Source organism: Colobus angolensis, unplaced genomic scaffold (genome assembly GCF_000951035.1).
Source record: "Colobus angolensis palliatus isolate OR3802 unplaced genomic scaffold, Cang.pa_1.0 Scaffold199, whole genome shotgun sequence".
Taxonomy (NCBI): domain Eukaryota; kingdom Metazoa; phylum Chordata; class Mammalia; order Primates; family Cercopithecidae; genus Colobus; species Colobus angolensis.
The window spans coordinates 1,452,438-1,468,569 of NW_012115143.1; the positions used below are offsets into that span (position 1 = coordinate 1,452,438).

Genomic DNA, 16,132 nt, shown 5'->3' on the forward strand with positions numbered 1-16,132 from the left:
ACAGAAAAGTCAGTGGCAAGAGTAACCAATTTTGTAGGAATGAAATTTCTGACTTTAGAGACCCCAGAAAAGTACCAAGTAATGTCTTGGTAATTACTAACATAACAGAGTATTGCCCCAAGGCACAAAAAAATCTCTACAAACTCTGCTTCTTTCGTTACCTGCACTGAAATACTCATCCTCCGAGAGGGCCGTCACTTCAGTGTCCAGCGGGATGGGGTCACATAATAGAATGTCTTTGCCCAACACATCACATTCGTACCCATCATCAAAGAGCAATTTGTACTTCCCAGCTCCGACATCTCGCGTGATTTTCCCAGAGTAAAAGTAGCCATTGGATGACCACTTGGCTACAACACGAAGCCCTACAAAGCTGTTCCCTGGAGAGGAAGCATCTAAGCCATCAGAAGGGCCAGCAGCAGCCTGGAAAGGAATTTCTGGAGAGTCGCTACGACGCAAAGCACCAGCACCCACATCTGTTCGTCTGGTGGAGTCTGGCACTCGGGGCACAACACGGCTGAAGGATTTATCATCTGGTGACAAGTTAGGTGAAATGTCCTCTATGCCCAAGGGGCCAGGCACAGCTGTTTCTCTAAAGAGAGATAAGGGATAGGAGAAGTCGGTGAGAACAAGAACACAGAAGTACGTATCTACCAATTTTCCCACTCCTTTGTCCATGGGTCTCCTCAGCCCATTCTTTGAAAATCCCGTCACAGGCACGAGCCTGGTCTCTCTGTGGCCTCGCTCTGATCCCTACCCACTCCCCAGTCACTATGGGCCCCTCTTCTCCCTCCTGATACCCCACAAACTCTCTACTCCCCTCTCTTCTCTCTATTCCCTTTTTTTCTGAACAAGTAATAGTTAGTATATCTCACACTACCCAGGTACCTGGTTCCAGTGGTCCGAGAAGGTGGGCGGCCCCTTCGCCCGCGCCCACGAGGCGTGACTGGAGCCTTCCCTCCCTGTCTGATGCCAAGGCCTGCATCACCATCCTCCTCACACACTGGCGTCCCTGTCTGACTGACCCCTTTTCTAGGACTAGAGAATGAAGACAAGTTAGTCTGATAGCACCTGCTACTGAATCTTTTCTTCACAAAGTCTCCCCTTGGCCCTCAGACTACATGACAGGCCTACATGTGCTGAGCCTTTGGGACAGCAGGAAGCTGGTTCACACACCCACCACCAAATCTCATCCAGGGAGTGGGGAGCGTGGGATAACAAGTAAAGGACATTCTCCTTCATGTAAGTCTATTCCCTCTGACAAAGCTTCCTACTGCTGCTGCAAAAACAGCACACCCCATTTCTGCTATGCCTTCTCCTCTACTTTAGGCTCTGGACACCTGCAAAGAATAACAAAAAGCTAGGGGATATATTAAGTTGGGGCTACTATCCCAAACTTCCTGTACTCCCAGCTAAATCATAAAAAGGCTGTGGTAGGAGCATGTGCCCAGCAGATGATAAATTCCCAAAAGTCCCCTCCCCTGTTACCTACATTTTCTCAGGGGCTGCTTTGCCAATGAAATCTACCTGCCACAAGACTCCACCCTACTTCCCATGCAAACCCAAAACAGGAAGAGGGCAAACAGTGAGGAGGGGAAGTTGATTTATCTTTAATGGAGGATGGGGGATTTCCCATTACTCCCCTTTTCCTGTGATATTAAAATGTCAGCAACCCTGCCCCTGCTGTGGTTCTCTCTCTCTGGAGACCCTGTCTGCACCTCAGTTTTCCTGGGCCTCCTCGTGAGCTGGGTAAGGCAAAATCTGCGGGTTCTGTCCCGCTGGTTTTCCCTTTGAGTGGTCCGGCTCCTTTCCCTGAGCTGCCACTGCTGTGCATAGCTGAGAGACTTGTCCCACTTGATGTGCGGTGTAAGCTGGATGCCTTGGAGGAGAAGGAGCTGATATCCCCCAGGTCACCTGAGGAGCCCCCAGTCTGTGAAGGGGAAACTTCAGTTTCACACTCCTGACACTCTACAATTGGCTCTTCAGTCTCCTGCAGGAAAAAATAGGTACAGAAGATAAAAGACGCCATAATAACACAATGCTAATATGATGGTTGGAAAATCCTACAGATGGCACAAAATAATTCAAAAAGGTGAGAATCAGGAGAAGACTTTCTGCAATAATGGGAATGTTCTGTATCTGTTTTGAGTAGTGGTTACATAAAATTTTAAAAAGCCACTGAACGTTTAGGATCTGTTCTTTTTTTTTCTCCCCCAGGTGATTCTGAGAAGAATTGTTCATTCTAATGGGACTATACTGTATCTCAATAAAATATAAAATAAAGATGGTACTATATTGGTAAGAAAGAGTTTATCTTTTTATTGGATAAGTTCACAACCTCTGGCTACCAGCAAGCATTCTAACTGAGAAGACAGAGGTAAATTCTTATCTTAGAGAAGACAGGCAAGGAGGTAGGCAGGTGAGAGGAGAACACGAGTGGTCAGGAGCCCTTCTAGGTACTTCATTAACAGTGGACAGCACTACATGTTCTGACATTAGTTATTTCCCATTACCTTTCAATAACTGATCAAGGCAATAGAAAAGTATATGCAAAAATAGGCTAAAAGGGGTCAGGTGTGGTGGCTCACACCTGTAATCCCAGCACTTTGGGAGGCCACGGCAGAAGGATTGCTTGAGTCCAGGTGTTTGAGACCACCCTAGGCAACATAGTGAGAACCGGTCTCCGTATGAAAATAAAACTATTAGCCAGGCGTGGGAGTGCACACCTGTAGTCCAAGCTACTCGGAAGTCTGAGGTGGGAGGATCGCTTAGGCTTGTAAGTCAAGGCTGCAGTGAGCTGGGATCATGCCACTGCACTCCAGCCTAGGCGATAGCGTGAGACCCTGTCTCAAAAAAAAAAGAAAAGAAAAAAAGGCTAAAATAGTGGAAAAATGAAGGACAAAAACGTTGTAAGTATCTATAGAATACAAGAAAGTCAAACTGGCTTTATCTCAGATGCCTACTTTGATGAGCAGTTGCCTGGTGCTCAGTTTTAAGAAGTCTTCTGGAGGCTAAATCCCAGACTTAGTGGGAAAAGATTCTAAGACCAATCACCAGTGTCCACCATGGGCACAGCACAAAGAAATTATAGCATGAGTGTGACACATCTGCCTTCCTGGCCTAGAGTGTTTATGCAATAGTATGTTAATTGCCAGAGGGGATATGGAAACGGATAAGATAGATCCTTCCCTCATAGAGGTTAGAATTCCTTTTGGGAGGCCAGGCACGGTGGCTCACGCCTGTAATCCAGGCATTTTGGGAGGCAGAGGCAGGTGGATCACTTGAGGTCAGGAGTTCCAGACCAGTCTGGTCATCATGGTGAAACCCCATCTCTACTAAAAACAACACACAAAAAAATAGCTGGGCATGTTGGTACACTCCTGTAGTCCCCAGGTACTCAAAAGGCTGAGGCAGGAGAATCACTTGTGAACCTGGGAGGCGGAGCTTGCAGTGAGCAGAGATCGTGCCACTGCTCTCCAGCCTGGACAACAGAGTGAGAGACTCCACCTTGAAAAAAATCAGTCTCCATGGGGAGACAGTATACAATGACACACATACGTATATATTTACATAATACTATAAAATGATTAAATAATTATCTCTGATCCCTCCTTCTTGGAAATCTCTCCTCCTTTAAAATCCACAGAAACACTTTTCTCTTTCTTCTGGTCTACCTCTTTGGCTACTTCTATTTATGCTTCTCTGGGTTCCTCTTTCTCTGTGTTCCTTTAAAATCAGTATTTCCCAGGACTCTGTTTTTATTCCTTTCCTCACTCTCATATGCTTTGCCTCGTCAGTCTCACCACACTCATCCTTCCTTATCTACCAAGAATACAATGACTCAGCTTATACAAATTTCTACTTGGATTTACCACAAACACCTGAAATTCAACAGATACAAAACCATCTATGATCCTCCCTTCATTTCTCTGCCTTCAATGAATGAATCCTAGATATCCCCAGTGCATCTCACATCTCCTACAGCTCTTTCTAGCAGAGGCTGGTTTCTTTCAGCCAAACCTCCATTCAAGAATTTTGAGATGAAATACCTCCTTGCTCCCCATTGCCATTTACAGACCATTTCTATTTCCCCACCTCCTCTCCTTCAAAACCACTATTTGCCATTTTTTTTGAGACGGAGTCTCGCTCTGTCGCTCAGGCTGGAGTGCAGTGGCCGGATCTCAGCTCACTGCAAGCTCCGCCTCCCAGGCTTACGCCATTCTCCTGCCTCAGCCTCCCGAGTAGCTGGGACTACAAGCGCCCGCCACCTCGCCCGGCTAGTTTTTTGTATTTTTTAGTAGAGACAGGGTTTCACCGTGTTAGCCAGGATGGTCTCGATCTCCTGACCTTGTGATCCGCCCGTCTCGGCCTCCCAAAGTGCTGGGATTACAGGCTTGAGCCACCGCGCCCGGCCGCCATGTTCTTAAAACTATCTTTACCCCCTCCCTAGTTGTTATCCACTAACATTCTCCAAATCACCCTCTCTCATGCATGAAGACCTTAGCTTCATAGCCTATCTTCCCCATTTCTACTTCTGTCATCATTCTCAGTGGCCTATTTTAATTTGATATACTTCTGTTTCCACATCTGCAAAATGAGAATAATAACTGGATCTATCATAGCATAGTTGTTTAAGGATTAAATAAGTTAATTCACTAATGTGCTTAGAAGAATGCTTGGCACATAGTATGTGCTCAATAAATGCTAGTCACTATCATTATTTAAGTATGGTAGTGCTTCCCAAACTATCTTCCATAGGAAAAAAACAGGTATTACTTTAAAAAATGCTAATGGTCAAATAAGTTTGGGAAGTGCTGCGTTGAACAGAATAAAATAGGTATCCTTACTAGAGGACTTCTTAGAACTTTTAATATGGTAATATGTGAATTTTCATGTTAGTGGGGACAGGGATTAATGGCATGCTATGGTTTGAACATTTGCCTCTCCAAAACACATGCTGAAATTTAATACCCAATGTTAACAGTATCAAGAAGTAGGACCTTTAAGAGATGACTGAGTCATAAGGGCTCTGCCCTCATGAATGGATTAGTCCATTCATGGAGTAACGGAATTATGAGCTAATGGACTAATGAGTTATCACAAGAGTGGATTAGTTATCACGAGAGTGAGTCTGTTACAAAAACTAATTTGGTTCTCTTTTGTAAGGCCCCTGACAATGTGATACCCTGTGATGCCTCGGGACTCTTCAGAGTCCCCTCCAACAAGAAGGCCCTCGCCAGATGTAACCCCTTGACCTTGGACTTCCCAGCCTCCTAGACCATAAGAAATAAATTTCTTTTATTTATCAATTACCCAGTCTCAGGTGTTTAATAGCAACAGAAGACAGACTAAGAGAGTGTTTTGTGTTTCTCAAACTTATTTATGACCATGGAATCTTTTCCTTCCATCAAACTGTCTAAGAGGCCTTCTGTTTCCAGAAATATACTTTAGAAAGCACCATATAAAATATTAAATGGGCCTAGCACCATAGCTCATGCCTGTAATCCCATCGCTTTGGGAGGCCAAGGCAGGAAGATTGCTTGAGAACAGTGTTCAAGACCAGTCTGGGCAACACAGTGAAACCCCATCTCTACAAAAGATACAAAAATTAGCAGGTATGGTGGTGTGTGCCTATGGTCCCAGCTACTCAGGAGGCCAAGGGGGAGGCTCCCTTGAGCCAGGAGGTCAAGGCTGCAGTAAGCCGTGATCGCACCACTGCACTCCAGCCTGGGCAATCCAAACATAAAAATAAAAAATGTATTTTAAGAAATGAAGTAATGTGTTTAACACTTAATGTAGTGTACTAGGCACAGAGTTTAATATGGACTATAACAGTTACGAAAATTTTCATGAAGGCAAACTGCTTTTCATAATTTCTCCAAAATAGTAATAACATGAAAAACGTTCCATGCACAAAAATCTTTTTAAAACATTTTTAAAATAGAGATAACGCAGTATTTTAAAAGAATTATTTCTGGGATTTGGTATACACAAAGAATAAAAACCAGGCCAGGCGCAGTGGCTCACGCCTGTAATCCCAGCACTTTGGGAGGCCAAGGCAGATCACTTGAGATCAGGAGTTCGAGACCAGCCTGGCCAACATGGTGAAATCCCATCTCTACTACAAATACAAAAATTAGCTGTGCATGGTGGCACACACCTATAATCCTAGCTACTCAGGAGGCTGAGGCAGGAGAATCGCTTGAACCCAGGAGACAGGGGTTCCAGAAGGCCAAGATGGGGCCACTGCACTCCAACCTGGGCAACAGAGTAAGACTCCGTGACAAAAAAAAAAGGGGAATAAAAAACAATTTCTCAATGAGTGCCTGTAAAACCAATGAAATCTGAATAATCTCTGGATAGTAAAACAAACAAACAACAAACAATTCCTCAAACTAACATCAAATGTTATCTGACATGAAGGCCAAATAGCCCACTGAACAATAGCAGTAATATATTCTATTTAATAAAACTATATACTAGAGTTTAACTCTCCCTGAGTTCAACCTCCTACATGGCCAGCAGATAGAATTAAAAGAAAGTATCTGGTTAAAGGAAGAAAAGAGTTGTGCCTCGCCGGGCGCGGTGGCTCACGCCTGTGATACCAGCACTTTGGGAGGCCGAGGTGGATAGAGCACGAGGTCAGGAGTTCAAGACTAGCCTGGCCAAGATGGTGAAACTCTGTCTCTACTAAAAACACAAAAATTAGCCAGGCACAGTGGCGAGCGCCTGTCATCCCAGTGACTCGGAAGGCTGAGCCAGGAGAATCACTTGAACCCGGGAGGCAGAGGTTGCAGTGAGCTGAGGTTGCGCCACTGCATTCTAGCCTGGGTGACAGAGCAAGACTCTGTCTCAAAAAAAGAAGAAAGAAAAGAAAAGAAAAAAAGAAAATAGCTGTGCCTCTTACCAACTAATAAAATGGTTCCCAGATCTTAACATATACCAACAAAGGTCCCAGATCTTTAATTCTAGAAAATCTGTCTAACCTCTCTCATTATTAGATGTAAACAAAGTCAGCATATTTTGCCATTCAATATAACAAATAGTCACTAAATGCCAATACTGAGTTGACATTTGTAACTAGTCTATAATGAATCCCACTAAAAAATAAAGGTGCATTTCTTACCAACACGTCTATGACCACACACAGATAGTGACAAAGAACTGAATGAGGAGACATGAAAGTATGTGAGAAAACACAGGTAGTTAAACACAGTGTGCTAAACTTCATTTGAGTTTCTAAGGATTTAAAATAATACATACAATCTTTACACATGAGAGAGATTTATCAATCTCTTCTTTACAGAAAAGCAAAGCATGATGGGACTCATTAACTAACCAACGGTCAAACAGCAAACCTACGGTTGGGGAAAGCTTTAGAAAGCAGGAAGTCTAATTTCTAACCCTGTTCTTCTATCTCTGGTAATAAAAAGATGAAGAAAAACAAAGTGTTGCACAGGAAAGGGGGAGGGAGTAGAGAGTCAAGATAATTTTTCTACAGAAAGAAATGTGGGGTCGGGGACAATGGCTCATACCTGTAATCCCAGCACTTTGGGAGGCCAAAGAAGGAGGATCACTTAAGCCTAGGAGTTCAAGACGAGTCTGGGAAACACAGTGGGACCTTGCCCCTCCAAAAAATAAACAAAATTAGCCAGGCTTGGTGGTTCATGCCTGTAGAACCAACTACACGGGAGGCTGAGGCAGGAGGATCACTTGAGCCTGGGAGGCAGAGGCTGCAGTGAAACAAAATCATGCCACTGCATTCCAGCATAGGTGACAAAGTGAGACCTTGTCTCAAAAAAAAAAGAAAGAAAGAAATTTGCCACACAGACTCAGAGTATATATTACCTCAGTTACTTTTCTTTCTACTTCTGTTCCATCCACATAATACACATCCGTAATGACACGAGTGACAAGTGTGCGTACTTCCCGGATTGTTCTCATGTGACGATGTAAGACATGGCCATGTGGAGGCTGAGGCATATCAAACTCTTCTTCTCCCTAGGACAGAAGATACAGAACATGAGCACAGGTCTCACTGCAAGCTGTCAAAATCACAAATCTTATGCTTCATGATGAGAACTGTTCAGAGGTTCCATGAATCTAGTGTGACAGAATCTTCCAACTGTTTTGTTTTATCCACCTATAGATAAGACCAGGGATGGATCAGTTGTATAGCCAGAGGCTAAGAGAAGTTTGTATGAGCATGACCTAAAATGACCTATTTTTGTCTAAATCAAAATCATTACACCTAGTACTTATATCTACGGACATTCAGGTGAACCTTTGACCCCTAAGAGTTCATTATTTTTAAATCATATTTCTTCTAATTCTGATGCTACCTTGCAAATGAGTAAACAAGTTTACATTTAAATCAACAGCTCTTTAGATAAAAGGAATGCACTCTTTAATCTTTAACATAAAATGAGAATGATGTATCTGTTAATCTCAGTTTATGTGTTTTTCCTGTATTAAAGTGAAAACCACAGTTCATTACCTAAAACAACGTACACTGGGCCAGGCGCGGTGGCTCACGCCTGTAATCCCAGCACTTTGGGAGGCCGAGACGGGCAGATCACGAGGTCAGGAGGTCAAGACCATCCTGACTAACACGGTGAAAACCCGTCTCTACTAAAAATACAAAACTTAGCTGGGCACGGTGGCGGGCGCCTGTAGTCCCAGCTACACAGGAGGCTGAGGCAGGAGAATGGCGTGAACCCGGGAGGCAGAGCTTGCAGTGAGTGGAGATCGCGCCACTGCACTCCAGCCTGGGTGACAGAGCAAGACTCTGTCTCAAAAAAAGAAAATGTACACTGATCTCTCCTAGAATTAAATATAAAATATTTCATCTATTCCAAAGAACAGATTACGACTAAAGAGTTGAGCTAGTGTCCAGAAATGGAAAAATTAGCAAATTAAGATTTTATATCTAGTTTTACTGCAAGAATAATGTAGGGCTAAATAAGACCCTACATTTTTATGATAACTATATTAAATAATATTACTTAGGGGGACTGAGCTTCTTTCATTCAAAAAACATTAGGCAAATATTTATCAAACAACTTAAGGGTGCCAGGTACTATACTAGACAAATAACTGCTGGAAAATTCAGGACAGGTAAAATTCATTCAACACTTCTGAAAAAATTCAAAGGCATTATTTCTTATTTACAAAAACAAAAAACTAATAACTACTGCTATTCAAAAGAATAACTGAGTTAACTAATATAGTATCCAGCTTCATTATTTCTTGTTCATAATTTCCTATTTATAGACAGCCCGAGTTCATACTTTAGTCAGATCTGGATAATTTTTAAAAGATAACTTCTTAGCAAATTAGATCTTAAAGCCTTATTTACCACCTCTAATCATTAGTTAGTTTGAGACTTTCGGCCTTTATTACCTAGGACCTGCCTGTGGCTAATAAAAAGTGCTAGAATTTCAGTCCTGTATTTCTGAAAAAATACATGTTTTCTAATAACAACTGTATCACATTTTTTCACATCTTTATCCTCCCTCCTACACCCACTGGCTCTGTAATTCTGAAGAGAAAATGCACACTTTTGTCTCTCACCTTATCTCCCCTATGGTAGGCTGATTTTACTTTCAGCATTCTGTATCAAAGTAGCCAAGTCTTTAAAAAGAATTACACATACAAATGCAATAATGGTAATTCTGCATTTTTTTTCCTGACACATGGTAGTAATTTACCAAAAGCTTTCGGTAATTTATCGGAATAATCCCCACTCCAGTTTCAACGTGGAAATTGGCAGAGGTGAAATATTTGCTAAAACGGAAATATGTAAATTATGTGACTAGTTATAAGTAATATCAAAGGCATGGAATGCTACTCATCCAATTATTCAAAATAGTTCTACATACACAACTCTGTCTAATGAATGGTTACAGCACAGGTCAGTCACACCTCAATCATCAGGGTACCCACGCATGGGAACTATGACAGCCTGAACTTCCTGCCTGCACACACAATCAGACTATTCCCCACTACAGAGAAAGTCTAAAAGGTTTTAGGGCTTTACATATTGCTGAAACGCAGCCAAGAAGCTTCCCTGTATTCTTCCAATTACAACAGCCATATGAATGATCACTGCAAGACACTTAAGCGTGTCTGAGATAATAAGGAGAAAAGGTAAAGGGGGCAGGTAAAAAGAAAGCTATGCTTACTCTCTTCAAATACTTTTCTGAAAAGAGGTGTCTGTAAAATAAAAAAATTGATGATCTTACCACCATTAAGGGAAGGAAACAAAATGAAAAAACCACACTTTCCCTTCCACCTGGTTCTATGTCCTTTTTGACATATAAATGAAAATTTCAAGAGTGTCAAAGTAGGCTGCCTATGCTTTTCCACTAGCACTAGCCTATGTCCTATCTATAATGAAGGGGATTTTTAAAAAGCACTGACACTTGGAAAACTTGCATACAGCCTTTCTCATTTGCTAACCTCTCTTCAAAAGATGGCACACGAATTTCAATTTCTGTTATTCTATACACCATCTATATATTTTTAGTATGCCAAAATCTGCATAACATAAAATTTAGCACTGTCTTGAACACAATGTTCATATGCCATATGTACCATAGGTATTCAATAAATAAGAACTGTATATTATGTTTACAAAACAAACAACTTGGACAATCGGAATGAGAGGCACATCAATAACGAAGATTTCCTAAGTAGATCCCAAATGAAGATAATCTACCACAGCAACTGAAAAGACAATTTGACCACTACAATATCTCTGATTATCTGAGGGAGATATGTGCCAAGACCCCCAGTGGATGCCTGAAACTGCAGATAATATCAAACCCTATACACTATGTTTCTTCCTATACATACAGACCCGTAATATTTATAAAACAGGCACAGAAAGAGATTAATAACTAATAATAAGATAAACTATAACAATATACTGTTCACAATTTCATGGACAGATTTGTTCTTACCATAGATTTTAGTAACTTCAGCATATGATTTTTTTCTTTCCTTATTAAGACCTTTTACCTTTTCACTTAGAGGAAGCACTTTATGACTTCTCTGGCATATTCAGATTGTCAGCATCACTACTCTCAAACTTTGGGGTGAGAGTAAAACAAGGGTTACTTGAGCACAAGCAATGCAATACCATGATAGTTGATCTGATAACCAAGACAGCTACTAAGTCATTAACAGGCAGGGAGCATATATAGCACATGGATACGCTAGAAAAAGAGAGGATTCATATCCCAGCCAGGACTAAGAGGAGCAGCACTTGATTTTATCACATTACTCAGAACAGCACACAATTTGAACCTTATTATTTCTAGAATTTTCCACTTAAAATTTTTGGACTGCAGCTGACCATGGACAACTAAAACCACCAAGAAAAAGAAACCACTGATAAGTAGAGACTACTGTTTACTAGTAACTTCCAAATTTTCTCTGCCATGGATCCCACTCTGCCACTCAATGAAATGTTGCCAACTTCTATGTATTTGTTAACACATACATTTCTACAACTTCTTTTTATCTACTCATTTTTTTTTTTAAGAGACAAGGTCTCACTATGTTGCCCAGTCTAGTCTCAAACTCCTGGGCTCAAGTAATCCTCCCACCTGGGCCTCCAAAAGTGCTGGGATTTCAGGCATGTGCCACCATGCACAGCCACCTACTTAATTTTTACTAGTACCAATACTTCCCCACTCTATTCCCTGGAACCTGGTATTCCTCCAGCCTCACTTTCATCAGCCCCAATCCTTTTCCTCACATTAGCTTCTAGTTTAGCCTCTCTTCTGCAGTTCCCAGTCACCTGGGGACTTTTCCCCATCTCTCTCTATTCCTGTTACCATTCTTTCTGTTTCATATACTGAAATATACTATTCTTCATGCTGCCTCTTTCCCCTTTACCTTCTACTCTGAATTCCTGAGAACCATGATGAAATAGACTTAAGGGAGAAAAAATCAGATCTGATGGTTAGAAGGGAAGATAAAAAATTATGGAGAAGGAAATGAGTGAATGTAGAAGAGTATTACAGGAGTAAACCCAGGCTGAATCTCTGGCTTTCTCCTCCAGTAAAGACCTACCTAAAAAACTGTAGCAATACTACATTTTCCCTAAAAGACTATCTAATGGCTATAGCTACCCACAATTTCACTACCATATCTATATCTTGGAAAAGTTGTTTTTGTCTTTTAACCACTGTTCTGTCCAAAACGTTCAAGAACTGTCATTAAGTAGACATGCCACAACTTAAATTCTCTGAGAATCCTGAAAGTCAAAAACAGGGCCTCTGATGCACCCCAGTATGTTCTCTCACCTGGCTATGGAGTGACTCTGTATCATCCCCAGAAGCACTGACTGGTTTGTCACCACTCCCCCTCTCAGTCTGAACTGTAGCATCTTGCTTTCCACAGTTCTGGTCCACTGTACTGGTCCCCTGCTCACACACATTCTTTATAGTCTGGGTTGCCGCTGAAACAGTTTCTGGGACCCTCAGGGAACACTCCATGGTTTGGATTCCTATGTTATTTTGGCTGGGCCTTTCAATCAAGGCCTTACTAGGATTTTCCTGATTAGTATTCCGTCCTTCTTTCTGGTCTTCTAACACATCTGTCACCATTGCCTCTCCTTGAGGACTGGATGGCCCTTGTATGACCATCTTCTGGGAAGCAGGAGAAACAGGGTCCTTGACAGGACTAATGGGCTTCATAGGCTGTTGACTTTGCCTGATTGTATGGTCACGCTCCAATTTTTCTTTCTCCTCTTCTCCTTGAGAACTTGGAAAGTGAAGCAAGTTCCCCCTGAAAATGCAACATATAAAGAAGCCATGTCAATTAAGCAAGTGTATGTGTGAATGTGTGTGTGTGTGCGCGTGTGTGTGTAGTGGCAAGGGGGGAGCCATATTTTGACAATTTGACAAATGTAAGGAAGGGAGAGATTCAGGTAGTCAAGCATTATCACCTTGGGAGGACTCTCATTATAATTTCACTCCTGGAAAAAAAATAATGGTAGATTGGAACAATTCCACCATGATGATAAAAGAGTCATAAAATTTCTTCCCATCACTAGCTATGAACTCTGAAACTTGATGCAGGAAAATGAAGTAAACAAAAAGATGTAAACCCATTACTGAAGTCATAGACAATGAAGGGCAACTTAGAGATCTATTTTGAAAAAAGATCAATTAGGTCAAGATGTCTCATCTGGCCTTATGAATGGTTCTAACATTCCTTAACTGACTCCTAACATTCTAGATACTGTTTATCCCCCCGTCCAATATTTTTAGGACAGAAAATCTGATTTATAAAGGATAAAGCTGTAGGTAGATTCTAGTTTTGTCAGCTATACTGATATATCTACAACTAAACATTTCAGAATGAATTGTTTCTCAAAGACAGTTCTCAAGATATAGCCAATTTCTTTTCATAAGTCATCCCATTTGGGTATCAGCGATTTGTTCCTTTATTCCACAAGCATTTGCTGAATGTCTCCTACAAACCACATACCATGATTTCTGAAGTGACTAGGAGCTTTCTTAAATATCCCTAACAGGCCAGGCGTGGTGGCTTACGCCTGTAATCCCAGCACATTGGGAGGCCAAGGTGGGCGGATCACGAGGTCAGGAGATCAAGACCATCCTGGCTAACACAGAGAAACCAAGTCTCTACCGAAAATACAAAAAATTAGCCGGGCGTGGTGGTGGGCGCCTGTAGTCCCAGCTACTCGGGAGGCTGAGGCAGAAGAATGGCATGAACCCGTGAGGCGGAGCTTGCAGTGAGCCAAGATCATACCACTGCACTCCAGCCTGGGTGACAGAGCGAGACTCCGTCTCAAAAAAAAAAAAAAAAAAATCCCTAACAATTCTCCAGAATAAAAACGTCCAGGCTAACTCCACGTCAACAGAAATTTGACGTTCACGTCTTATCCATTTTTATATTTAAAACACCTAACTCACAGCTTAATATAAAATAGATGCTTAATACATGTACTTTGAACAGAAGACTGAATGTTCTCTGAATCAATTAACTGTAAAATCTACTCAGATTAAACCAACATAATGCAGTTTTAGGCTCCATTACATGTACAACAGCCAGAATAAAGATAAAAGGAATCCATTCTGAACTGACCAAGCTAAGACCACATCTGGAATATCTGTTTCAGTTCTGGGCATGACAGTTTACAAGGCATAAACTGTAGATAAACCCAGAAGGTAACACGAAGGATGATAAGGGGCCTAGAAACCATGTCATATGTTGATTTAAGTATGTGGCCAGAAAAAGATAGAGCTAGGGCTGTCTCCTATTTGACAGAAGCTCTTATCCTTAGGATCTCAGCTTTCCTAGGTAGATACAGTAAAGGAAGCAGGAAGTGCTCTTCAGGGATTGCTCTGCTCTAGATCTTTAAGGACAAGGAAAAAAGAAGTTTCTGAGGTTTCTATATTGTTTACCTCAGCCTACCAGAAGAGGAGCTCAAAGAGGGATTTGGAATAGAGTTCTAGCCAAGAAGAGCTTAGTATATATACATTTGGTTGTTACAGTTTGTGTCCTATCCCTCAGAAACCTCAACTGAATGAAAATATATGGTCCAATGAAGAAGAAGTAAGAACATGACCACCAGGAGACACCTACCATGAGTAGCACTTACCTTTTATGAGGTTTATAAATGTTCATATATGTAAGATACTGAGCACAGCAGATAATCAATATTAGATGTATAAGACAATGGAATTAAAGACACTCAGTTCACCTTCAGTATCAACTAAATATTCATATTTAAATCTTTAAGACATCTAACATACCAATGGCTGAGCAAGAAGGAAAGGATTCAAAAGCCAGAAGAGCCAGGACTCAATTTTAGGAATTCAATTATTGTTGTTTCCTATCCTAAACAAGCTTATAAATTTTATCTCATGCTACAGACTAAATGTCTATGTCCTCTTCACCCCAAGACTCATATATTAAATCCTAACCCCCAAGGTGATGGTATTAAGAGGCAGAGCCCTCATGAATAGTGTTAGTGCCCTTATAAAAGAGACCTCAGAGAGCTCTCTTGCCCCCAGCTACCATGTGAGAACAGCTGTCTATGAACCAGGAAGCAGGCCCTCACCAGACACCACATCTGCCACTGATTTGATCTAGAACTTCTCAGCCTCCAGAAATGACAGAAATAAATTCTTTTGTTTATAAGCTATCTAGCCTATGGCAGTTTGTTGTAGCAGCCCAAAGAGACTAAGACACCTCAGAAGCTATTTATTCAGGTTAGAACATCTGAATGGAATTTTACTTCTACAGCAATCCAATAAATCATAAGAAGTGCCATACCTCTGTCCCTCTCCATTAGTTCTAGCTATGCAATTCTACTCTGATCACTATATGCCAGACTTAGAAACTGATGCTAAGAAAGTAAATTTTAGGCTGGGCACAGTGGCTCACGCCAGTAATCCCAGCACTTTGGGAAGCCAAGACAGGTGGATCACCTGAGGTGAGGAGTTCGAGACCTGCCTGGCCAACATGGCAAAACCCCATCTCTACTAAAAATACAAAAAAATTAGCCAGGCGTGGTGGCGTACACCTGTAGTCCCAACTACTTGGGGGTCTGAGGCAGGAGAATCCCTTGAACCTGGGAGGTGGAGGTCGCAGTGAGCCAAGATCACCCTACTGCACTTCCAGCCTGGATGACAGACCAAGACTCCATTTCAAAAAAAAAAAAAAAATTAATCCAAATTGAAATAGGAAAGAATACATCTCCATATTTAACAAATGTCTAACTATTCTATTCTGAGTGTAGCTGTGTTTATGAGGCATGTGGAATCAAATACAGCTAGATTCCCAGGTCTCTGCTCCACCAAGGTTAAACAGTATCACCAACATCTTGGCACCTCTATTTTAAAATACTTTAATAAAAAAGCAAGGCAATTCAATGACATCAATAAATTTAGTAATAGATGGGTCATTACTACACCACTTTTAAAATCACATGATTTCAGATCATCTGATTCCCAAGAATATCAACAAGCTCACACTTATTCAGAATGCCCATTTAAAGCATTGACATATTTATTTTAAATATTTCTTTCAATAATGAACATAGAAATTTAAAAATTACACTACCTATTACTTTTTTTTTTTTTTTTTT

The 16,132-nt window shown here is 41.3% G+C and overlaps 1 protein-coding gene across 4 annotated transcripts in view; it reads right to left on the reverse strand.

Moving 5' to 3' along the window:
* The window catches only part of TP53BP1 (tumor protein p53 binding protein 1), a 111,605-nt gene that overhangs the window by 12,995 nt on the left and 82,478 nt on the right, over positions 1 to 16,132 (reverse strand). For all 4 annotated transcript variants that reach the window (XM_011941144.1, XM_011941143.1, XM_011941142.1 and 1 more), the window contains exons 17-21: positions 12,315 to 12,798; positions 7,849 to 8,001; positions 1,719 to 1,990; positions 889 to 1,038; positions 162 to 592 (exon numbers count right to left, since the gene is read on the reverse strand). In XM_011941144.1, the coding sequence (XP_011796534.1) occupies positions 162 to 592; positions 889 to 1,038; positions 1,719 to 1,990; positions 7,849 to 8,001; positions 12,315 to 12,798 (1,490 nt within the window). The remainder of the gene's footprint in view (positions 1 to 161; positions 593 to 888; positions 1,039 to 1,718; positions 1,991 to 7,848; positions 8,002 to 12,314; positions 12,799 to 16,132) is intronic.